General features: G+C 42.4%; 1 protein-coding gene across 5 annotated transcripts in view; it reads right to left on the reverse strand.

Moving 5' to 3' along the window:
• Positions 1-557: 557 nt before the first annotated feature.
• ARHGAP24 (Rho GTPase activating protein 24) overlaps positions 558-25,709 on the reverse strand; it is a 597,253-nt gene continuing 572,101 nt past the window's right edge. For 2 of the 5 annotated variants that reach the window (XM_075544073.1, XM_075544078.1), the window contains 2 exons: positions 12,513-13,590; positions 559-4,570 (listed from right to left, as the gene is read on the reverse strand). In XM_075544073.1, coding sequence (XP_075400188.1) covers positions 4,327-4,570; positions 12,513-13,590 — 1,322 coding nt within the window. In that variant the 3' untranslated portion in view covers positions 559-4,326. Of the gene's footprint in view, positions 4,571-12,512; positions 13,591-25,709 lie in introns of all 5 variants that reach the window. The other 3 variants (XM_075544076.1, XM_075544077.1, XM_075544075.1) reach the window with 3 other exon arrangements.

A 25,709-nucleotide genomic window follows, 5' to 3' on the forward strand; every position in this document is an offset into this window, starting at 1 on the left:
GCTCCCACTTTATGACTGTGGGGATCATATAATACCCAGCTGATGATGAGCGGCTCAGGTGTCAAGATGACATTGTGGCCATGGGGAGAATTCATTCTCTGCAGAGGCTTGGAAAGAAACCAAAAACGTTCTCAAAAGAGGATGGAAGGTCTGTAATTCACCAATCAGAGCCTGCCAAAGTTTCCCATAGCTATCTGCTGCTGACACTTCAAGTACCATCTGAACATCGGGCCCAAGTGGCAGAGCAGCTTGAAGCCGCTGCCGAGCCTTCTCATGTTTTGAATCATGATCAATAGCCAGGAATAGCATGCTCAAACAAGGAACATGTTGCCTCCCAAATCCAAAAGTATTGTGTCTCCTTTTCAGTTGTAGGAGGGACCAGATGCAATAACATAACCCCCATTTCCATAGGATTGTTTCACCATGCCCCACACCACTGGATCCCAGGAAATCTCATTGAGGTTGAAAGGGTCTAAATTTTTGTCAGAGTAATCTCCCACTCTAAGCGCACAGACATTTTACTAATAAGTTTACCAACGACAGTTGTTGATATTTCTTTAATCCTGGGTCCAATCAGCATGTCATCACTGTGACAGAGCAGTAGAGCCTCCATAGGAGGGAAAGGCAATCAAGGGCTCTGTAGACAGGAGACACATCTATCTGAAGTAAGAAGGTGAAAGTGGGTCATTGCCCTTTCCAGCTGAAGGCAAACCACTTCTGGAGATCCTTTCAGTCCAGAATTGAGAAAAGGGCATCCATCGGAGTCATAGGAGGCGGCATACCAGTTACCAAGGGAAGTGTTCATTTGCTCACACAATGATGTCGCCTCTGGAAAAGCAGCTGCAAACAGAGTCTCCACCAGATTAAGTTCATAAACCATTGTTATGCTCAATGGTCCATCTGATTTTTGTAGGCCAAATACATGGGGAGTTCCATGGGGATGTAGTGGGATTCCCAAGCCCTCCCCACCCCCAGCCTTCAACCCCTCTGCATCCTTCAAGTCTAACCTCTGCGATCCCTAATCTCTGAAATCACTAATCTGTGATCCCTGTAGGAAAGTGACACTGCTTTTTGTTTGCTATTTTCCTCGGCAGAAGCAATACTAATGGCTTTCCACTTAGCTTTTCTTACTATAATAGCCCCTAATCCACAGGTCAAAGATTCAATATGGGATTCTGTCCATTGCCATGTCTATGTCAATTTTGCATTCTACCCTGGGGAAATGACTCAAGGTGCGTCAGACCCACAGGACCCAGTGTGAGACATGCCTGAGCTTGGCGTCCATTAGTAACTTGATTGATATGCCTCTGATCTGACTGCTGGCTCTTCAAACTATTTTTGGATCTCCTGGAATCCATATCGATTCAGAACCAGGGGTCCAGAAATCCCAGAAAAGTCTGATTATTTCCTCTTCCCCAGTGCACAGTCACTCTTGTAGAAAGGCCACTGAGTCCTTTGGGGAGATCTGGGAGGAAGACTAACAGTATCAACCTTTTGTGGGGCTTCGACGTCTTTCCTCAAAGACACCCGCCTCCCCTTCAGGGGGTTGGTGGGGCGAGGAAGGGAGGGTTCTATAAGCAAAGAATTGGAGTAATTCTGGTAAGTCTGTTGGTCACCAGACCTAGACTTTTTTCTATTTGTACAGATCTAGTATATCTCTCCCTGGTTTCTCAACTATGTCACTCTTAGAGACACCTGCCTGACTGAGTAGCCAGGACCGTATAGCCATTTATCAGACTACTCCAATGACTACTTTGCTGTCCGTTACCATAGCCCACTTTGCTTTTGTCAATTAAATGCTGCCGTGTAGCCTCTGTCAATACAGGACCCCATCAGCCCCATTATAATTAAGAGTCTTAATTCCACCGGGACAGTTCCCACGGTCAAATATGACTTTCTTAGAATAGCAATCACAGCGGTCTTCAAAGATGCATGGGCTCCCTTCGCCAACTTGTTCCTCACTGTTTCGATAAAGGGGACCCAGTGCTGTAATGGTCAGGCATTGGTCTGTTAGCTGCAAGGTCAGCAACTTGAAACCACCAGATACTGAGTAAGAAAGATGTGGATTTAACTATAACTCCTGTAAATGGTTAAAAATCTCAGAAACTCCCAGGGACTGTGCTACCCTCTCCTACCAGGGAACTATGAATTGGCATTGGCTTGATGGAAGTGAGTTTGGATTTGGGTCTGGTTGTGGTATACAGCATATCCTCTATGTGAATGTATAGGTCTATCCTGATAAATCCACTCTAACATATCGATTTCCCTAAGCTTCTTTATGCCTTTTTCTTTTCTAGTATATCAAGGTAGGTTTCATACTTCAACTTGACTTAATGTAGACCATTTCACAATCCCTGCTTCTGTGAACCAACCAAGTATTAAATCCTCTCCTAACCTTTCTAGCTGAAATTGAATGAATAATCTGTGTTTAATGGACCCATAATACAAATTCAGACTGATGCGATCTTAATGTTTCTCGCACCATTCTCCCACACCCTTAAAACCCGTCCCCACACATATTTTCTAGGTTCCTGGTTGTGTACATCAGAAAGCTCTGGCAGTTCGTTAGGACCATAGCGCATCTCTCCCTGGGCCACAGGTTAAAAAGCAGTAGCCGCGTTCCTGAAGAAAGAGGTCACAGTCGATTTCCAGAAAGATTACCGCCTTGGGAACCCCATAAGGCAATTATTCTGTCAGAATGGGATGGCATCAGTCAGAATTGAATTGATGGCTATGAATTTGATTTGGTTTTTATAGGGTACCAAGGTGAGAATTCTCATTAAGAAATTAGAGAAAATCAAACTAAAAACGTCTTTGCCATATAGATTAATGTTGATATTGAAAGGCCACAGGAGCTTGCTCAGCAGGAGGATATAAACAGAACCTGTCAAAGATGAATGCTAGAAACACCAATTTCCCCTTTGAAACAGTACATACCAGCACACCACCTTCAAGCTCCACAGTCCCACCAACTCAAATAGTCTCGACTTCTGAAGATGCCCTTTGTGACTCTTGGGCCCTAGTGTGAGGAAGATCGCAAAGAGTGGCTCTTTCGTGGCACTGTTTTATTGAATGGCTGTTGCTAAACTCTCGCCCTAGCAAGCCTTGGATTTTCCAGAAAATTCCCATTACTGATGATCCCATTGGACTGTCATGCAGCCAAGGTGTTAGAGTACTAAGCATTGGTGTTTTCAACAAGGACAATTGTGTCAAAATGAGGAACACAGTTATAATGGGTTTACTGCTTCCAAACTCAGTGCTTCCTCTACTTCTCCCTCTTGCTGAGAACTGCCTTTGCCAGGTGAAATGCAGAGAGGAGTCCCGGGTGGAAATCAATAACCTGTGTGGGAGGCATGTGCCACTTGACGCCCACACTCCAGCTGAGGAACTGATCAACCCAGTAACGTCATCTCACTGCTAGCCTACCAGATTCCTGGTGAAGGGAAGCCAGGGTGACGGCACGTGCTCACTGGGGCCTGGTTCCTCTAGCAGTGCTTACCAGCTTCCAAGTCCCCAGAAAGTCCCTTCCATAACCGCCTAGAAGTGACAGAGATTCAGGCGAGCAGGACTGAGTGGTTTAAGTCTGCATTCGTAGTCTGTATTGGAGATGCTAATCTCTGGGTGAGCAGATGGTGGGGCAGGTGTTGGACACAGCCCTATTTCCTGTAGAGAATCATCTCACAGAGTAAAGCTGAGCAGTGCCAAGGGGGGAGCTGAAAGAACAGCTTAATGGCCCCTGGAGATTCGGTCATACTTTATAAAATTATGTACACATCCCATTTTGGTCATGGCCAATGTCTATTGGTAAAAACAGCACAGCCAAAGTATTCTTTTGCTTTTAATAACTCATATATATTCATATATATTTATATTTCTGATTATCTTCATTTCCTCAGCAAAGAGAGAAATAAAAATATTGATCTATAAAATAAGCGGATGATAACACAATGCCAAAAATAGCTCATGTTAAGTGCAAGAGGTGAAGCTTGGAAGCAAGCTAAATTGCAGCAACTTATTTGACCCAACAGTTTAAATACAAGACTTGCCATAAAATAATTTTTGAATATGCTTCTCGCTTTCAGTTCACTTTTTAAAAACTACTCTATATACACATATCCAGTTGTAACACTTGACAGTAGCATTATGGGGCATGGTATGACTTTGGTACACATTGAAAATATGGATGGCTAACGGCTGTAAATAATACTCCTTCACCAGTTAGAGCACTGTACAGTCAGGTGACCAGCCACCTGTTCCCGTCTATGACCCCGCCAGAGTCCCCAAAGTCCTTTCCAGCGCCATCGAAGCGAGCAGGACAGACCAGGCTCACTGAATCCAGATGGTGTTTCCTCTCTCGGTTCTCCTGGGTTCCACTGTCAGCTCCCCAAACGTGGAAAAAAACTGCTCCATTTCTTTCTGCAGCATGTCGTTTCTTTTCTCGGCATCTTCTTTTGCTCGCTCAGCATTTCGCATTTTTATTTCAATCATCGTGAATTTTTTCCTTTCTTGATCCAGTTCATCGTGTAGGCTCATCATTTCTGTCTCCAAAGTCAAGTTTCGCTGCTCTAAGCTGCAAAGGGTGGAGTGAGGGGAGAAGAAATAAAGTGATGTTAAACATTTGAAATGTAAGAGGGATCGAAATATATTAGTAATCTCCAACTCTGCAATGCTTAGGAACCTTTGGATCAGGTCCTTCAGCCCCAAGCAAGGCCCGGTTGTTGAAAAGGTGTTCTTTGGTTGTATTTTCAAAAATACGTGCTTGGGTGATTTACTGTAAGTGTAGCAACCAAGTCCCAAGGCATTGCCTGGAAGCTGGACCACGTGCCCGGCTGGCATTTTATTATTATTAAATGCTTTACTGGGGGCTCTTGCATCTCTTATCAGAATCCATACGTTTATCTATTGTGCCAAGCACATTTGTACATATGTTGCCATCATCATTTTCAAAGCATTCTCTTCCCACTTGAGTTCCTGATATCAGCTCCCCATTTCTTCCCCTTTCCTCCCCTGCCTGCCCTCCCTCTTGAACCCTTGATAAGTTATAGATTATTATTTTCATATCTTACATTGTTCTTCATCTCCCCTCACTCACGTTTCCTTGTTCATCCCCCTGGGAGGGGGTTCTAGGTTGATCCTTGTGGTCAATTCCCCCTTTCTCCCTCTACCCTCCTCTAATCCTCCAAGGATCTCTACTCTCATTGTTGGCCCTGAGGGGTTTTGTGTATCCTGGATTCCCTGTGTTGTGGGCTCTTATCTTTAGCAGTGTGTATGTTCTGGTCTAATCTGATTTGTAAGGTAGAATTTAGGTCATGATTGTCGGGGGAAGGAAGCACCAGAGAACTAAAGGAAAATTGTGTGTTTCATCAGGGGTATACTGCACCCTGACCAGCTCATCTCTTCTTTGTGACCCCTCTGTGAGAGGATGTCCATTTGTCTACAGATGGGCATTTGGTCTCCACTCGATGCCCCACCTCCCCTCCATGCACATTGGGTATGATTTTGTTCTGGGTCTTAGATGCCTGATACCTGATCCCACTGACACCTCATGATCACACAGCCTGGTGTGCTTCTTCCATGTGGGCTTTTTTGCTTCTGAGCTAGATGGTCCTTGTTTATATTCAAGCCTTTAAGACCCCAGATACTTTATCTTTTCATAGTCAGGCACCATCAGCTTTCTTCACCACATTTGCTTATGTACTCATTTTGTCTTCAGCGATCATATTGGTAAGGTGAGCATCACAGAATGCTGGATTATTAGAAAAAAAGTATTCTTGTGTCAAGGGAGTACTTCAGTTGAGCCTTAATGTCCATCTCCAACCTTAATTCTTAACATATAGATATGAGTACATAGATCAATGTCCCTCTCATTATATAAAAATAAATTTTCATATATACATGTCTGTATTTAGACCTCTACAAACATCCTTTGCCTCCTGGTTCTTTCCTCTATTTCCTTTTATTTCTCTCTTGTCCCACCATCATGTTTGGCCATCATTCGGGTTTAGTAATTCCTCGTTGCTACATTGCACTTGATTAAGTCCCACTGGGCATCCTAGGCCCTTCTCTCCATTGATTTTAGTTCACTTGTTGTTTCCTTATCCTTGGGTTGGTTTCTGCCACCCCCTTTCTCCCACCTCCCCTTCTCCTGTATCCCCTCAGAACAATTTAACATGGAACAAATGAGTCAGCACAGAGAAGGCAGAGAGGCCCATGTTATGCAGCTCACAAATGGCAAGAGCTGGCTGTGGCTCACTCCAGAAGGCTTCCTGGAGACAATACATGTCAACTTGATTCTACTCAATAAAAGGAACAAAATGTGAAGAAGTTGGAAGAAGCAGGAGAACAATGGTACTAGTCCCCCCAACCCTCTTTCCCCCCACTCATTTTCTACCAAATGAGTACTACTGGTAGCAAAACTGGCATTGCTAGGTTGAGCTCACTGCTAAGACTATATTTTCCAAATTGTTTTTTTTTCTGTCATGTTAAAAGCAGCCCTTACAGTGTCAAGAGAGGTGGAGATTGATTACATTTGTTAAATTAGTAATCAACCTGAAATTAATAACGGAGGTCACCCAAATAATGTTATCCTCAATTTGACCTTCCTTCCAAGATACTGATATATCTTAATAAATACATATTTGAGATCTCTAAAATTGATAGCTGTATTCTTTTGAAAAGTGTAACTTGTGGCAACTTCCTTAGAACACAGCGACTGTGATTTCTACAGATGTTAGATCTAAATTATATGAAACTGTATAAAAGTACTTGCTGATTAGAAAGTATTTGTTTACTAGATAGATGCATTTTGGTAAAATTGACTTTGTATGTCTCCTGTGGTAACACATTGGGTTGCTAACCATGAGGTCTGCAGTTTGAAACCACCTGCTACTACTTGGAAGAAAGACGAGGGTTTCTATTTCTGTAAGGCAGTGGTTCTCAACCTTGCTAATGTCGTGACCCTTTCATACTGTTCCTCATGTGGTGGTGACCCCCAATCATAAAGTTATTTTGTTGCTACTTCATAACTGGAATTTTGCTACTGTTATCAATCAGGCAATTCCTGTGAAAGGGTCGTTTGACCCCCAAAAGGGGTCGTGACCCACAGGTTGAGAACTGCTGCTGTAAAGCGTTACAGTCTTGGAAACACACGGGCAGTTCTGCTTTGTCCTGTCAGTGGCTATGATTTGGAATTGACTCAGTAGCATGAGTTTGGTTTTGGAGTTTATTATAAGTTACAGTAAATCCTCTGTGACATCTTTGAGTTTATCAGACTACTGAAGGTGGAAAGGTTAGTACTTGTATAGTTTTTAGCAACTTTATAATTTTGATGAAAATTAAGACCTTACTTTGTTATTATTTCAAACAATGAGCCTGTGTGTTTATTTCATCCAAATGACAAAAATACTTAAAATGCATTTCTCCACATTCTACAAGTAGCTAGGATTGACAAAATAACCCCTATATTATTCACTAGTATTTCATATGTAATCCTTCGCAATTTAAGGTTAAATACATGATTGTATGCATTTTAAAAATCAAGAAACTGGCTGTGCTGACTGCCAGGCAGAACTATTCTATTATATATTGTCTTTTCTTCCTAAAGTTATTGTTTTATAACTTAAAAATAAGTAATTCCAGAGAAAACTTAACCTTAAATTAAAAGAAGAAATTTCATGAAATAATGCATTGGTAAATTTATATGCATCAAGCATTTGCATGAAATTTCCAGGAACTTACTGACTTAATTGAATGCAGAAAAATCCTTCCAATGCAAACATAGAACTATTAGAAAAGTATTCAAGAAAAATAATTTTTAAAGCATAGCTCATGAGGTGCCAGAAGGGAAAAACAAGTGGTTCAAAACCAGTCGGGAGAGGGGATGGGAAGACTGGTAGGGAATGACCAAGGACAAGGTAACTGAGAGGAATTACTAGAACCAGAATGAAGGCTGAACATGGTAGTGGGACGGGAGGAAAGTGTGAGGAAATAGAAGAAAGGAGTAGGAGGCAACGGGCATACATAGAAGCCTAAATACAGACATGTACATATGTAAATATATTTATGATTATGGGGGAAATAGACCTATGTGCATATATTTATAATTTTAGTAGTAGGGTAGCAGGTGGACATTGGGCCTCCTCACGCACACTCCCTCAATACAATAGCACCTTGCTCAGTTAAACGGTCATTCCATGATACCCACCTTCGCGACATGTGTGTTGTGCATAAGCAAACATGGTGAAGAAAGCTGATGGTGCCCGGCTATCAAAAAGATGTAGCGTCTGGGGACTTAAAGGCTTGAAAGTAAACAAGTGGCCATCTAGCCCAGAAGCAACAAAGCTCACACGGAAGCCCCACACCAACATGTGTGATCATGAAGGGCCGAGGGACCAGGTTTCAAACAACAAAGGGGGGGGAATCATATCGTGAATGAGGAGAGTATGTGATCGGGACCCAATGCCCATCTGTAGACAGCTGAACATCCCTTGCAGAGAGGTAGTGGGGAGGAGATGAGTCAATCAGGGTTCAGTGCAGCAACAATGAAACTCAAAACCTTCCTCTAGTCCTTGAATGCTCCCCCCTCCCCAATTATCATGATCCCAATTCTACCTTGTGGACCTGGTTAGACCAGAGGATGCATAGCAGTGCAGTAGGGATCTGGAAACACAGGGAACCTAGGACAGATGAACCCCTCAGGAGCAGAAGTGAGAGTGGCGACACCAGGAGGGAAGGGGGTGTAGAAAGGGAGAACCGAACTTGGGGATCTATATGTAAACCTCCTCTCTGGGGGATGGGCAACAGAAAAGTGGGTGAGGGGAGACGCCTGGCAGTGTAAGATAGGATAGAGTAATAATTTATAAGTTATTAAAGGTTCATGAGGGAGGGGGGGGAGCAGAGAGGGAGTGGGAGGGAAAAAAAGGAAAATGAGCTGATTCCAGGAACCTAAGTGGAAGGCGAATTTTGAGAATGATGAGGGCAACGAATGTATAAGGGGGCTTTACTCAATTGATGTATGTATGGATTGTGATAAGAGTTTTATGAGCCATAATAAAATGATTTATATAAAAAAGCATAGTTCAAGGTTATAAGATATTTAAAAATATATCCAGGTATCAGAGCCAAGGGCAAAAAAAAACCTTGGGAATCATACAAAGAATATTGGTCGTCAACAGAAGTCCCAACAACTGGGGACTAGGCTTAATTTTTGCATATTAACAAGATAAAGCCTTCAGCAAAAGAGTTATGAAGCTAAAAGCAATTCCGTGGAGAGATTAGAACAACAATCATCTTTATGAAAGAGTGACTAGAAAAACCTTACTCACTGGCCTCCCTGAGTGGTCGAATCAACAGAGAGGATGAGTGAACTGGAAAACAGGTCTGAGAAAAATCCCACAGAAAGTCATGTCACCCACTGCCATTGACTCACAGTGACCGAGAACCGGTCAAAGAATTACCCAGTGGCTAGTGGGTTCGAATTGGTTTTGTTTGTTGGGGTTAGCCACCCAGTGCACAAGATACCCTCTCACTAGGGTTCCTTAGAATGTCACATAAAAAGAAAAAAATAGACGGTTTCTATAAACTCTCAAACTCACATAATGGAAGCAGTCAGGCATGGTGGAAAGAATGGGAAGATCTTTGAAGGAAGAAAAAAAAGGATAGGAGAATTGGGAAGGGCATAGACAAAGGAACGCTGACGCTGTGATTGATAAATACTTAAGTGCTCAGCTAAAATAAGAAAGTTGGAAAGTTGAAGACTGAAAAAGATACATCTTTCAAAACATAGTCAAGCAAAAACATTATTACAATTTAAGATGCATGGGACACTGCAGTGGTTCTCAACCTTCCTAATGCTGTGACCCTTTAATAGAGCTCCTCATGTTGTGGTGACCTCCCAACCATAAAATTATTTTCATTGCTACTTCATAACTGGAATTTTGCTTCTGTTATGAATCGGGCAACCCTTGTGAAAGGGTCATTCGACCCCCAAAGGGGTCCTGACCCACAGGTTGAGAACCACTGCTCAATAAACTGGATGGACACAGTGGCTGCAACACTGGGCTCCAACACAAGAGTGTGGTGTAGGACCGGGCAGTATTGTGCTCTGTTGTAGAGCGGTGGCCATGAGCCAGAACCAACTCGGTGGCCACTAACAGCAACAGAGCAGCTTACTTTAGTGAGAAGGACTCAGAAGGGACTTGATGCCAGTGGGTGGGTTCCATTGTCTACTTTCCTGCCTCGGGTCAATGGAGCATCTGGCACCTGGGACCACAGTGAATAGAGGATACTAAGCTTGTAGCCCTCATTTTGCCCAGCTTGCTTCTCTGAGAAAATTACTAAGCAAATGTCTACCTTGGCTATCATATAGGAAGTTGTAATTACAATAAACTAAGTTTTTTTCCAAATTGTATTAAAAGATCATTTTATTGGGGCTCTTTTAACAATCCATACATCAATTATATGTAGCACATTTGATATATTTTGACATCATTCTTTTCTAGACATCTACTTTCTATTGAGCTCTTGGTATTGGTTCTTCTTCCCCCATACCACCTTGTGACTCCTTGAGAAATTATAAATTATTATTACTTTCATATCGTACTCCGACCATCGTCTTCCCCCATGGTTTCTGTTGTTTGTCACCCTGGAGGGTGGGGTGGGGTGTGTGTGTGTGTGTGTGTGTGTGTGTGTGTGTGTGTGTGTGTGTTGATCACTGCAATCACTTGCTCTTTCCTCCCTTCCTTTCCCCACTTTCCCGCTACCCGTCTAGGATCAGTATTCCCATTCCTGTTCCTGGATACCATGATTAACTAGGTTTTATCACAACCGCTTCCCCAGAAATCATATTCCCTGCTCTCTGGTATGCATTAAATTGTGCTTCCCTAAAATAGGCTGAAGTTAGCATCTTATCCATGTGCTTGAGCACATGGCCTTGAGCACATGGCCTTGATTAAGAACACATGTTATATGTTTTGTTTGTTGTTAACAGTTAAATTAATGGGGACCTATTCCTAGTCTCTTGAGTGCTGTCTTATAAAATGGGAGAACAGATATAGAAGCAGAGAAAACAAACCAAAAACAACAACAAAAATGGGGGAAGGCACCATGTGAAGATATCTGCCAGCCAGAGAATGGAGAGAGACCACTGAGGCTCCCAGAAACCAGAAGAGACAGGAAGTACCTTCCCCCAGGACAAACAAGGAAACCTGCAGGACTTCCAGCCTTCCAAACAATACATTTTTACTCTTGAAAGCCATCAACTTGGTGGGTTTTTGTTATAGAAGTGCCGGGTCACTAAGGCCCTTCTGACTTAGGGTAGGGGCTCCCTCATCCATGTGCTTGCACGTCACCTCATCCATGTTATCAAAACCTTCGGAGATGGTGGTGAGTTGTTGAATGCCAATGTCATGGTCTGTCCATAAGCCTTCACCTAATTCACCAGTTTTGTTTTAAGTAAAATTAAACAATAAGAAAAAATGCTTATTTAAAGCAGCAGCAGCAGCAACCCTCAGAGATTCCCATTTCTCAGTAAAAGCCGGGCTTAGAATGACAGCTCAGTCTCCTGATCCCGGTGGCTCACTTCTCTGAGCTCTTCTCTGACTGTCCTGCTTGTTTCCACCTCATCTCAAGGCATCACACTCGCTCTGCCTTAGCGCTCTGCACATCTTCCTTTCTAAGAACAACCAAAGCATGGCCTCCGTCAGTCGGCCTCACTCTCTACCTCACCCACGCTTTGTGCCGTCCGGCTGCATTCTCCCTCTGCACCGATGCCCCACGCACGTACTCCCTGGCAGAACCTGAGCGCACGTCCCTGCAGGGCAAAGGGGTGGTCTAGTACCTCCTCAGAGGCAGAGGGGAGCAAGGCAGCTAGCAGGCACCCCTAAGCAGCCAATGATGGCAACAATAAAAACAGACACGCTGACTGCCACGCCCCTTTCCTCCGTATCCCAGTGTCGTCCTCCCCTTACCCTTGAAAGTGGACACTCGCCTCATTCTCTATGCATCTGCCCACGGCGCCTACTCTTCCTGTCCTCTAGTCCAAATGTGCTTATTTGAAGAGAACCCCGTATACCACGGAGGCACACCTTCTCCGGGAGCGACGCAAAGCTAATGAAACTTTGTAAAGGGGTTGGAAGTAAAGATTACTCCCTGTCATCGGGCCATCGAGGCCCTGTAGAGCTGGGTAGAACTACCCCTCGAGTTTCCCAGACTGTTTACGGAGATAGAAAATCCATCCCTCTTCTTAAAGCTGGTTGGTGGATTCGAATTGCCGATCATATGGATCCCAGCCCAACTCGTTACCAGGACACTACTGGCTCCTTACTAGTGTCTGAAGGTTTACACGTCCAACCCAAGGCTCACAGGACGGGAATTTCCTATAGTCCCACACAGCCCACAGAGAGGCAAGCTGGGCGTCGAACGTGGGTCTCTCGAGCTTCGGAGACCGCGTTGTCCATGGCACGTGGGCTCGTGGGCCACACACGGAGCAGTAACAAGCGGCCCCCTGTCCTCACCTTTTTATCCGGGACTCGTACTCCATCTTCTGTTTGGTCATTTCCTGTTTCAGGCTGGAAACTAAACTGTGCAGCGCACTGTGGTTGCTGGTCTTATTAGCGACAAATGTCTCGCTATTGTCACTGCTGCTGGTGGCACGACTACTTCGACCTCCCACACTCCGCCGGTCGCTCTTGCTTTCATAGTCTCCTGGGTGGGCAAGGTCGTCCTGCGGGGGGCCGTCCAGCACGGGGTCCTCAAAGTTGCCACCGTAAAAGTCTGGCTCTGGACAGGTGGTGGTGGAGGAGCGACAGGAATTGGAGTTCTCAGGGAGGGAGATTTCGCAAGACGACGTGGACCAAGTGGCACTGTCCACGCTCTGCTTGTCGTCGAGGTTCACCACGGAGAACTGCTGATGGACGTTGTCGTACGTGGAGAGCCGGTTGTGCTGGCCCGCCTCCGCCGCCGGCTCTTTCTGCTTGCTCTCCCGCAGTGTCACGAAGCCGTTGTGCAGCCAGCTCGGGCTGCGACCGTTCATGGGGGTCCCCAGCGTGTCGGTGTGCAAGACGTTCATGCGCACGGTTCCATTCTGCACACTGTGCGTGCCCATCTTTGTGCCAGAACTCTTCAGGGAAGAGGCCCTTCTGGCCTGCAAGCTCCCATTGGGCGTCGTTTGCGTTTTCTCAGGGCCTTCTGCGTTACTGCTGCTGAAGGACCCATTTGTGACGATCCCACTGCCCTTATTGAAGGCGGGGTTCTTTTTGACCGTGAGGGGGGGGCTTCTGGAGACATCCAACTTGTGGACGCTGTTCCGAGGGCTGTTGGTTTTGCTGCCTGACAGGGCTGGGGGGGACCCATTGTCCACACCGCCTCTCTGCGGAGACTCGGACTTGTCCCACGAGCATTGCCGGCCAGGGCTGTCCTTGGTGTTGTTGTTCTCCTTGTTCTGCTGCTGCCCCGCGTTGGCTTTCTTCTGAATCTCGTTGTTGTTGTTACTCCCTCCATCTTGGTTCTTGCTGTGCGGTTCTGTGTCTTTGGGGAACAGACAGTCATGTTTGCTAATCATCATCGACATCAACTGCTGTACCACCACGGTGCCTGCGGGAGCACAAGAAACAGTGTATTATGAGCAAGAGAATGTTGGTTTATTCTCTAATTTGAATGTGATTCTTAAAGAACCATATTTGTGATATGCTTCAAAAGATAAATACCGCTAGTAAGAATTTTAACCCACTTTAAAGAGCAAGATATCATCGTCTATTTTAAATACTAGGTTACGTGTCTTTGATAGATTTGACAAAATGATATGTAACATTTGTTCACAGTTTTTTATAAGTAATGATAACTATAATGGTACTATTCAAAATACACACAAAATATACTTAGGTGAACATGAAGTGGAACTTTTAGTGGTGCTGAGCAATATTCTTCCTGATAAAAATAGAGGCTAACATTTTTGAGTATTTAATATGTGTCAAAATTATGTCAAGTGCTTTCCCTTTACTGGTTTATTTGGATTTAAAAAAAACTCTAAAATTATTGTTACTATCATTGTATTATAAAGGTTATATAGCTTTACTAAATCGAAAAAGCTATAGAGGAGCAGAGTCGGGAATGTGGAGACTCTTAAAATATTCTAGTTGCAGATAACAGGATCTTATTCTTAATCATTGCAAGGTTTATTGCAAGCATACATTGAATTATGAAAAAAATATGAGGAGGCCACCATGTTTTTCTTCATCTGAAAATGGCTCAAAGCATCCAGATTTTTAAATGGCATCTTGGAATAGAACTCTATCCCCTCTCCAGTGGGTACCCACTTTCTGCCTTTTTAATGTGTGGGGACAGTCAAGTTCATATGGCTTTGCTCATCATTTGGACACTGCAGGACATTTTGTCACTTCATCCCAAATAACTGATTAAGAGCCACCCCAATCCTTTCCTCCCAAAAGAACAGTGAAACTCCTGACAAAATCAATTTTTGAGAACTCTGAAAATTTAAAAACAAACAAAAAGGCTTACAACAAAACAAAGAGCATTTAGTCAAGAACAGCAGTTGTCTCTCAGTAAGAACAAGTTCAGTGACATTTTAACTAACCTTATTCTCCTTTACCTTTCCCCAAGCTTTTCAGAAGCTTTGAAAACCAGTGCCCTAAATCACAGTGGTATAAAGCAAATACAGGAACTATGGAAGTGAAAAGATCACAAATGGAACTCGAGATAGTTAAGGTTTATGGTGCCAACCTGGCCATGAAACATACATGGGGTTAACTGAAGAGGGGAGAGATAAATGGCTCGGTGAGCCTCACCTTTCTAGTTCTTGGGGCTCTTGCTTTCTGATGGTCAGACCAGGATGCAGCTGCCTTAGCCAGTTCCCTGCTTCAGCTGGCAAGGGACCTACTCTGATGCAGCCCTGGTGCTTGAGCAGCTGTGTGGAGACCCCTGCAAATGATGAGATGCTTACAAGCTCACTGCTTTGGCTTTCCTCCTGTATTCAGTGTCATTGCATGTGTTTTGTGAGATTGAGGACTTTGTATATTGGTGTCAGGCGTATGGATTAATGTTGGATTTATGGGCTTGGACAGCACTGAGTTGGAATGCTTTCTTAATGTACATTTACCCTTTATATAAAACTCTCTCTTATGTACATATGAGTTTCTGTGGATTTGTTTCTCGAGTCTACCCAGACTAACACAAAACTCCTTCAACACCCAATTCCCTATATTTGTCATCATTGCACTCGTTTAGGGATTTTCTGGAATACCCCACTTCATGAAGCTTGTCTTTATTTGATTTTTATTTGATTAGGAGCTTTCTCTGTGCAGACAGTGTTTCCTCCAATGGCATGTGTCAGATACAATGACCACCATATTTGTCTAACTTTACAATTGACTGACAACATTGGTAATACCACAAAGGCTATCTAGCTAGTGTAACTGGTGAATCTGGGGACTGGCGAGTGCACAGGGGACTGTGGAAAGCTACAGTATGATCTCTAGGAATCGAGAAGCCAGCTCTGTTCCTATGGTTATTTGCATGTTCTTGGCTGTGTGCTCATTTAGGAATGATCAAAAAGGTCTTGTTTGTTGCTATTGTGAGTTAATTTGTTGTTGATTTTAGGTGCCATCCAGTTGGTACTGACTCACAGTGACCCTCTAGCCAACAGAATGAAACACTGCCAGTCTGCAGCATCCTCACGATCTTTCCAGTTTGAACCCACTGTTCAAAATTCCATGTCAATCGATGTCAAGTTTTGAGTGCCTTCCAAACTGAGGGGTTCATCTCTGGCATTGTATTATGATATCAGAGACTCTTCCAATGAGTCATAAGACTGTCAATTTTACAGAAAAAGGTCCACCTCTTTCTTCCTAGTATAGCTTAGTCTGGACCCTCCACTGAACCCTGTCCACCATGGACACATGAATGATGGTTTGTTTAATGACTTTAAAAACTAACTTTGTAAAATCTGTATCCTTTGTCAACTATCCATTTATCAACTTGTTGTCCTGTGATGGCTTGTATATTGTTGTCATACAGGAAACTATGCTACCCATCTTTCAAACAAGAGCAGCATCGCTCATGTATTTGTTGGAACAGAGCTTCCAGACTCACACAGACAAAAAAGAAGGAATAGATAATGTACTCCTAGCTGCCTCCTCAAAGTGCAGTTGTCCTTAATAACATGGATGGAAGAAAGGCTTTGGAATCTTCATTATCTTTTTCATTCTGTTTTCCCCCCTGGAACTTTGTGAAGCCCCCTTTTATTTCTAAATTACACATTGGGCTACTATCCAAAGAGTCAGCAGTTCAAAACCACCAGCCACTCCGAGGGGGAAAAAACCAAAGGCTTTCTACTCCTGTAAGCAGTTACAGTTTTGGAAACTCATGAGGCAGTTCCACTCTGTCCAAAGCATGGCTATGTGTTGACATTAGGTTGATGGCAGTCACTTTAGTGATGTTTTTTAAATTTCTAAATAGAAAATGAAATAAACCTACTTGTTGAGTCACAATCAATTATTGGAGAATCACAGGAGAAACAGCAGTGATGGAGATTAATGATGATACGTATCCATCGTCCATCTTTTAGAACCCCTAAGCCTGTTTGCTCTGTGTTAAAGGCATGTAGCAATGACTCCTGTGTTAAAGGAATGTAGCAATAACTAACTCCTGTGTTAAAGGCACGTAGCAATAACTAACTCCTGTGTCAAAGGCATGTAGCAATAACTCCTGTGTTAAAGGCACGTAGCAATAACTCTGAAGAAACGACCTGCGAGCAGTTGGGGCAGAGTGCTGTCAACATCGTCACAAGTATGTACTGTATTTAAGGACTGTGTGAGCTGAATTGTAAGTTACCCTTTGCCCATATGGCAAATTTCCATGGTTACCACTCTCCATTATATGTAAATCTGCCTAGTACTTTGTGTAAGAAGAGCTTTTTCTTGTCATTTGAATATTAGTTTCAGAACCCTCACTGTTCCTGACCGTGGTTATAAACTGTTCGGAACAGTGCATTTTGTGGAAAGGATCAATTCCAAGTTCTGTAGGGCGTGTCTCTGCAAAGTCATGCCAGTGTGTCTGCCACAGGTGCAGCGAGTGTCAGAGCCCTAGAGATTTAGACAGCCCTGTCTTCAAGGGATATCCACTCCTGCATCTTGGGAGTTTTACTTTGTTTCCGTCTCCAGGATAATAAATAGGAATAGGTCCTAAGGGATTTTAAAACATTACTAAAGCTATTCAGGACAGACTAGCATAGTAGCAAGAATATGCGAGCCACTATGACTGCTCCATCTTTTTCTTTTCTTTTTTCTCTTTCCTCCCTCTTCTCTGTCGTTTTCTTCCTTAGAATGCTAATGAGAAATGTTTAGCCCAGGTAATGAGGTCAGAGTGCTTATAATCAACCTATTCTGAATGTTCTCATCAAAGTCTGGAGTAACAATGTGGTACACATTCAGCAATCCCCCCTCTATGATGTGATTTTCTACCGATTGATCTTAAGTACCACACAATAAGCACTTTCCATTGTAATCATTGGTTACGAATTCACATTCCTTTTGAAGAGACCCAGTCACTTTAAAAGCTATAAGTAAAGGTATATTAGTTATTATTGCTCCAACAAATACTTTTGTACATATGTAATTCTGCATGTGGGCAGATATCTCTAGGATATCAGAGGAGTTTGGACAAATGGGTAAACCCCACAAAGTCATACTACAGAAAACTCTCCTGTGCCCTCTGTAGTCAATTCATTACTCCCACCTCCTGCCCCTAGAAATCACTTTTTTTCTGTCAGGAGAGTTTTGCCTTGTCTAGATTTTCATATAATGAGAATCACACAGTAGGCAATCTTTGGAGTATGGGCAGTTTTAATGTTGCACACTACTCCAGGGTGCTCCATGCACCACTCTTTTAAAACTCATTATTTTAGTGTGGAATAGTGCTCTCTTCTATGGGCGTACCACAAGCTACCTCTGCGCGTATTACTTATAAGGCTCCTATGTGTCCCGCTCAGTTTCACAGCAGTGGGCTCTTCACCTAGTGAGGCGCAGCCGGGTGGTTTGCAGCTTGAGGCCATGACGTGTAAAGCTGCAATGGGCACGTGACTCGCTGTCTTTAGGTGAGCATGTTTTCATTTCTCTTAGACAACCACTTAGTATCTTGTATGCTGGGTATTATGGTTAGTGTATGTTTATACGCTTAAAAGAACCTGCCTAAATCTGTTCAAAGAGCCGTTAACACTTACCAATTCTACAAGCTAAACTTGGGAATGCCAGTCTCGATTTGACAACCACTGGGAATTCCTGGGTGGCACAAATAACGAAGTGCTTGGCTCACGCGCAAGGGGCTTGCAAGAAGAGCCTGGCGATCTGCTTCCAAAAGAGCACACCTTGAAGACCTTAGGGAGTGCAGTGTTTTCTGAAACACACGAGGCTGCCAAAGTCAACGTTCACTCCATGGCACTTTTTTAATTTTCCTCGTCTGCTTGTTTCAAGTTGTTTGGATTGTTGCTGGTCTATTTGCTTCAGTTTGTGTGCAGATGCATCTTGGTGTGGTTTAACTTTGTATTTTCCTAATGAACATGTTTGTCATACTGAGGTGGTCTGCGTGTTTCTGGGATGCTGGATACTGTAATACCATTATTTTCAGTACCAGCAGTGGCATTTCTGGTGGACAGATTTCAACACCGCTTTCAGACTAAGAACAGACTTAAAAAAAATAGTATAATTCTGAGTTTTGGTTTAACACCAAATTCAAATGTTGGTTTAACACCCAAAATTGTGTGGATCTTTAACATTGACTTGCTTAAGCCATTTAGACATACCCCAGGAATATGGAGGTCAAGAGGGATAGCTGTTGCTTCCCCTCTCTCCAGGACTACACCCTCTCCGTCTCCATTGTCTTTTAATTTGAACCCTTCCTGTTGAGAATCCTACTGCCATTCTTTGATCCTCTGTGTTTAAGCTTTGCCCTTTGTTATTGGTAGTCAGCATGCTGATTATGTTGTTTTGTGTGCTCCTTTATATTTACTCTGCTTGGTAATTCTTGAGGACCTAGGATCTTGCTTTTATAATTTTCATCAAATTTGAAAATCTTTTTCTGTATTCTTGTCTCTGTGCTTCATGTTGGGGAGGGTCTATTGTTACTTTTATATGACTGATTCCATAACTAACTGGATGCTAATTTTATCTGTGAAGTACTGTCTTATTTTTGTTGTTATTAAGTGACATCCATACTGTTCTGACCCATAGAGATCTTTTGCACAACATAATAAAATACTGCCCACACATGCGTCACCCGCACAGCTGTCCCTGTGCTTGAGCCACTGTGTCAATCCGTCTCCTGAGGGCCTTCCTGTCCTTTGCTGCCCCTCTATACTTTACCAAACCTGATGGTCTTCTCCAGGGACTGGTCTCTCCTGAAAATAAGTCCAAAGTATGTGTGGTAGTTACATAATCTGTTGTCAATTTGAGAATTAAGAGTGAAAGAGTGGAGTTTAGCTTGTCAATCAGGTCCCAGCTTGATGAGCTCATTTGGAGACACTAAGGAGATAAATAGCTCGCTGGAGGCAGGACACATGCTCACTCCCTGGGAGACATTGTAGCTGACAAGACACATACAGCAACACTAGTGCCTTGAGCTAGAGAGCCACATGGAGACCCCTGTCACCACTGAGATGCTTCCACTGCCACTGAATCCACAAGACTTCCCACCCACTCGCCTGTGATCTTCCTGCATTCAGCACCGTTGTATATGTTTCACCGAAGATGTGGCAGGTATTTTATAGATTGGTATTAGACATATGGGCTAATATCAGACTTATGAACTTGATCTGGACTGGGCTGGGGTGTTTTCTTAATGTACAATTAATTACTCTTATACACATATGAGTGTCTATGAATCAGTTTCTCTAGTCATCCCAGACTAACACAGTATGTAAGATGAAGTATGATCATCTTCACTTCTAAGGAGCACTCTGGCCATACTTCATGAAGTCAGATCAGTTTGTCCTTTTGGCAGTCTATGGGGCTTTCAATATTCTTCTCCAGCACCACAGTTCAAATGCATCTGGTTCTCTTCAGTCTTGTTTATTCAATGTCCAACTTTCACATGCATATGAAGCAACTGAACATACCATGGCTAAGGTCGGGGGCAATTTAGTCTTCAGAGTGACATCCTTGTTCTTTTACACTCTGAAGAGTTTTTGTACAGCATGTTTATTGGCGCACCTCACCTTCTGATCTCTGACTGCTACTTCCATGAGCATTAATTTTGTATCCAACCAAGATGAAATCCTTGACAATTTCAACCTTCTGTCGATTTATCATGTTACCCGTTGGTCCAGTTGTGAGGATTTTGGTCTTCCTTACATTGACTTTCATCCATGCTGAAGGCTGCAATCCTTCATCAGCACATCTTCACGTTCTCACTTTCAGCAAGCAAGTAAGCTGTTAATTGGCCTTCTAATCCTGATGACACGTTCTTCTTCATATAAACCAGCTTCTCTGATGATTTGCTCAGCATGTAGATTGAATAAATATAGTGAGAGGATACAACCCTGACATACTTTTCCTGATTTTAAACCATGTAGTTTTTCCATTATTCTGTTTGCACAATTGCCTGTTGGTCCATGTACAAGTTCACATGAGCACAATGAAGTGTTCTGGAATTCCCATTCGTCTCAAGGTTATCCATAGTTTACTATGATCTACACAGTCACATGCTTTGGTATAGCTAATGAAACACAAGTAAATAGCTTTCTGGTATTCTCTTTTTGAGTCAAGAGCCATCTGGCAGCAGCAATGATATCCCTTGTTCCACATCCGCTTCTGAATCCAGCTTGAACCTCTGTCAGCTCCTGTCAATGGACTACTATAACCATTGTTGGATGATTTACGGTAACGTTTTACTTTCATGTGATATCAGTGATATGGTTCCATAATTTGAGCATTCTGTTGTCATTTTTCTTTGGAATAGGGACAAAAGTGGATCTCTTCCAGTCGGTTAGTGAAGTAGCTGTCTTCCTAATTTTCTGGCTGGATGCTTCATCAGCTTGTTCAAGCATTTCGATTGATATTCCATCAATCCCTAGATCCTTGATTTTGGCTAATGCTTTTGGTGCAGCTTGAATTCCTTCCTTCCATTTTATTGGCTCTTGCTCATATGTTACCTCCTAAGATAGTGAGATGGTGACTAAGTCCTTTGGTACAGTCCCTCTACATATTCTTTCCATTTTCTTTGGATGCTTCCTGTATTACTTAATATTTTGCTCATAATATCTTTCGATATACAGGTTTGACTTTTTCTTGATTTTCTTTCAGTTATGAGAACATTTCAGTCTCTGACAGTAACTTTGAGTTTTTCTCTTTCTTTCCCATAGTTTTATTTTAAATAAATCATTTTATTGGGGCTCATACAACTCTTATCACAATCCATACATACATCTATTGAGTAGAGTACCCTTATACATTGGTTGCCCTCGTCATTCTCAAAATTCGCCTTCCACTTGGGTTCCTGGAATCAGCTCATTTTCCTTTTTTTCCCCCTCTACCTCCTCCCTCTCCCCTCCCCATGAACCCTTAATAGTTTATAAATTATTATTTTATCATATCTTAACACTGCCCGGGGTCTCCTCTCACCCACCTTCCCATTGCCCATCTCCCAGAGAGGAGGTTACACGTAGATCCCGAAATCGGTCTTTCCCTCCCGGTGTCACCACTCTCACTGCAGGTCCTGAGGGGTTCATCCGTCTCAGATTCCTTGTGTTTCCAGATCTCTACTGCACCGCTGTGCATCCTCTGGTCTAACCAGGTCCGCAAGGCAGAATTGGGATCATGATAATTGGGGGGGAGGAAGCGTTCAAGAACTAGAGGAAGGTTTGAGTTTCATTGTTGCTACACTGAACCCTGAGTGACCCATCTCCTCCCAACTCCCCCTCTGCAAGGGATGTACCCATCATGCACTTCTCTCATTCACGGTGATGTGATTTTTTCCCCCAACCCCCGCCTTTGTTGTTTGAAACCTTGTCCCCTCAGCCCTTCATGATCACACATGTTGTTGTACTGGTTCCATGTGGGCTTTGTTGCTTCTGGGCTAGATGGCCGCTTGTTTACTGTCAAGCCTTTAAGTCCCCAGATGCAATATCTCTCAAAAGCCGGGCACCATCAGCCTTCTTCACCACACTTACTTATGCACACATTCATCTTTAGCATTTATGTGAGGAAGGTGGGTATCATGGAATGACTGTTTAGCTGAGCCAGGTGCTATTGTATTGAGGGAGTGTGCGTGAGGAGGCCCAATGTCCACCTGCTACCCTACTACTGAACCTATAAATATATGCACATAGGTCTATTTCCCCCATAATCATAAATATATTTACATATGTACATGTTTGTATTTAGGCTTCTCTGTATGCCCTTTGCTTCCTATTCCTTTCCTCTATTTCCTTACGCTTTCCCCCTGTCCCACTACCATGTTCAGCCTTCATTCTGGTTTCAGTAATTCCTCTCAGTTACCTTGCCCTTGGTCACTCCTTACCAGTCCTCCCATCTCCTCCCTCCACTGGTTTTGAAACACTCATTTTTCCCTTGTCCCTGTGTTGGCCAACACCTCCTCCCTTCCCCTACCTCCCACACTCTCATGTCCCTCTGGGACTGTTGGTCCTGTTATTTTCTTCTCACATTGTTTGTCCAGCCTCTCTTATCTAGGTGGACCTGCTGATATAGTAATATGTGCATACAAATGAAGATGGCTTTGATAGCACCCAAGTGGCACATAAGAACATGGCATTGACAGTAGCAACACCGACACGCTGACAGACAAAAAAGTCACTGACATGCAAAATGTAAAAGAAAAAAACAAAAAAGAAAAAAACAAAGACAGCAAAAAAAATTTGTTAGTAGTTCGAGGTCTGTTTGTTGGCCTTTAGGAGTGTTTTCCGGATGAGTTTGGTGGGGTGCCACGTCCTGGCTTCAAAGTCCATCCTTTATACTCCCTCGGGATCTCCTTGCTCTGCTTCCCCCACTGCTCCATTGCACGCCCCCAGGGTTTGCCTCAGTGTGGTGGGGTCAGCTCAGACGCACATTCCTCACTGTGTCTCAAGTGTTGTCCCATGTAGGGCCATGGGTCAGTGCAGGATGTCACATCTCGCTGTGGGGCCAGCTATATGGTCCTCTCTGTACAATGGGCCCTCCAAGTCAGGCTATCGTCCTCTGAGCTTGGTGGGACCAGGTGAGCTCCACTCCGTTCTTCCTCCTTCCTTTGCTTCAGCTTCCTTCTGGGTGTGGTGTGGTAGGTCAGTTCCTTTCCCACACCAGACAATCTACGTTTTCTTTATGAATGATGCTCTTGATGTCCTTCCACAGATCATTAGTGTTCAATGCAGCAAATGTGTTCTTGAGCTATTCTTCAAAATTCAGATATTCTTCAAAAATAGACTCAAGATCATATTTTGACTCACATAGACTTGTTTCCATTTTCTTCAGGTTTTGACGGTGAATTCCACAGTCTTGCCTGGCCTGGTTTCAGATGCTGATATGGAGATTCACCATTATCTCTTCCCACAGATGTCTCTTTCTGGACACTATCCTTTCTATCGATAAAAGTTCTATTTAGACTTTAAAATTTTTATGTCTATCTTCATCATATTTATGTCTTCTTTGACTTTCTTGAACAGAGTTGTAGAATTTTTATAATATATTTAGTATCTTTGTTTGCTTTCACACATAGCGTGCACGTCATGTTTTGTCTCCTCTGCATTATATTATTTTTACCCTGGTTATGAATCATAGTTTTTCTGCTTCCTTGTATGACGAATAGTTTTTATCTTCATGAAAGATATCGTGAACCTTGCCGTGTAAGTTACATCCAGTCCTTTTACTTTATCATGTGCAGAAGCAGAATATAATTATTATTTCGCAATTATTTTTTAAAGTCTGAGAAAACAATAATCAAAGGGTTAGCTTCATATATAGATCTATATCTATATACTATACATTTTAATAAGGCTATCTTAAAAAAGACATCATAAGTGTTAGAGAAAATGTTCAGGTATAAAGCAAATTCTCCTTGTTCTTCCATATAGTTTGTCTCAGTTGACTAAAAACATGAAAGTAAATACTAAAGATATTAATTCATTTTAAACAACTGCTAAAATAAGATGACACTATTATGGGTTTGTACATATTTTCCTCTTTGTCTAGAAGACATTGTTTAAAGCTCCCCTGAGGCCCCCAGAAAAGACCCAATTTCCTTCTTGTACTCTCGTAATTCTTTGAATGTATCTTGTATATATTTTTTCTTAACATATATATATGTTTTCATGTTAAAATCTCCAACTATACTACAAGCTTCTTGAGGATAAAAGTTTGTGTTATTTACTACTGCAACCCTAGGTTTAATAAGAGCATTACACAATGTAATTGGTTAATGAATGCTTAGAAGTAATGATGGATGAATAAAAAAATGAAGGAATATTTCCAAAGATTATATAATTTTAACAGTGAACTATATACTCAGATACCATTAATTCACTATGATTGGGCCATGTCTGACTTGTAGTGCCCCTATGGGACAGGGTAGAACTGCACCTGTGAGTCTCTGAGATTCTATCTCTTTACTAGAGTAGAAAGCCGCATTGTTCTTCCTTGGATTGGCTGCTGGTTTTGAACTACTGATTTTGGGCTTAGTAGGTCAACCCATAACCACTATGTCACTAGCTAGTGTCTTAAAACGAGCACACTCACAAAGTTTTAATTAGGACTCTTGGATATAGATAAAAACCATAAGCAAACTACAATTACAATTATAGCATTGTCTTTAACACTAAAACTTGATGGAACCTCAAAATAATTTAAAACCCTAGTTTTACACTAAACTAGGGTAGATTGTAGCTAGGCTCAAAGATGAGAACAAAGAGCATTCTGCTTGATTTTGCTAGCCTAGTTAAAGGTAATTATATTCTCCGTCCAAAGTAGATACACATGAAGAAATATTTTAATGTAACTATTTAAATGTAACTATTTAAAACAAACCAATCATACAACTGACAAACAACAACAATCAAACATATCCCTCTTATCATGTCCCAATGGAGGAGATTTATATGCTAGGCCACTGCAGATTGATAATATTAATAGATTAGGGTCATTCAATTTTCGAATGACATTACGTTCACTTAGTGATCCCATTGATTTTGTTTCCCATGTATATTTTCCGTGCAAAAATGGCTTGCTTCTCATAGTGAAGGTCAACTAACCAAAAATAGTAGTTTTACTATTTATTTTAAAAATATAAATGATCATTGGGATATTTGGGGCAGAAGCAAAACTATTAACACTTAACTGGTAATGCAAACCTTAACAATTTCTATAAGGGAGTAGAATCAGAGAGTAAAATCAGTGTAACTAATGTAGAGAGTTTATTCTAAATAAACTGAGAGAAACTAAACAGAGTTATTTCTCCTTTCCTCTCTCCTATTAAATTATTAAGTATTTAATTGGACCCCTTTGCAGAAAATAACAGTGTTTCTAATGGCCGCTATTAAGAAAAGTAGCAAGCAATTAAGCCTGCTGGGAATGAAGGGCACTAGCAGTTCCTGTGGGGAAGGAGGTTTTCAACTGCGGGGAAACAATTGTTTCGGATTTCAACCCACATGTAACCAGTCGACATTGTTTTATTCATTCACTTCATAAAGGTTCGTATTCCTATATGTCTCCAAATAA

Source organism: Tenrec ecaudatus, chromosome 3 (genome assembly GCF_050624435.1).
Source record: "Tenrec ecaudatus isolate mTenEca1 chromosome 3, mTenEca1.hap1, whole genome shotgun sequence".
NCBI lineage: Eukaryota > Metazoa > Chordata > Mammalia > Afrosoricida > Tenrecidae > Tenrec > Tenrec ecaudatus.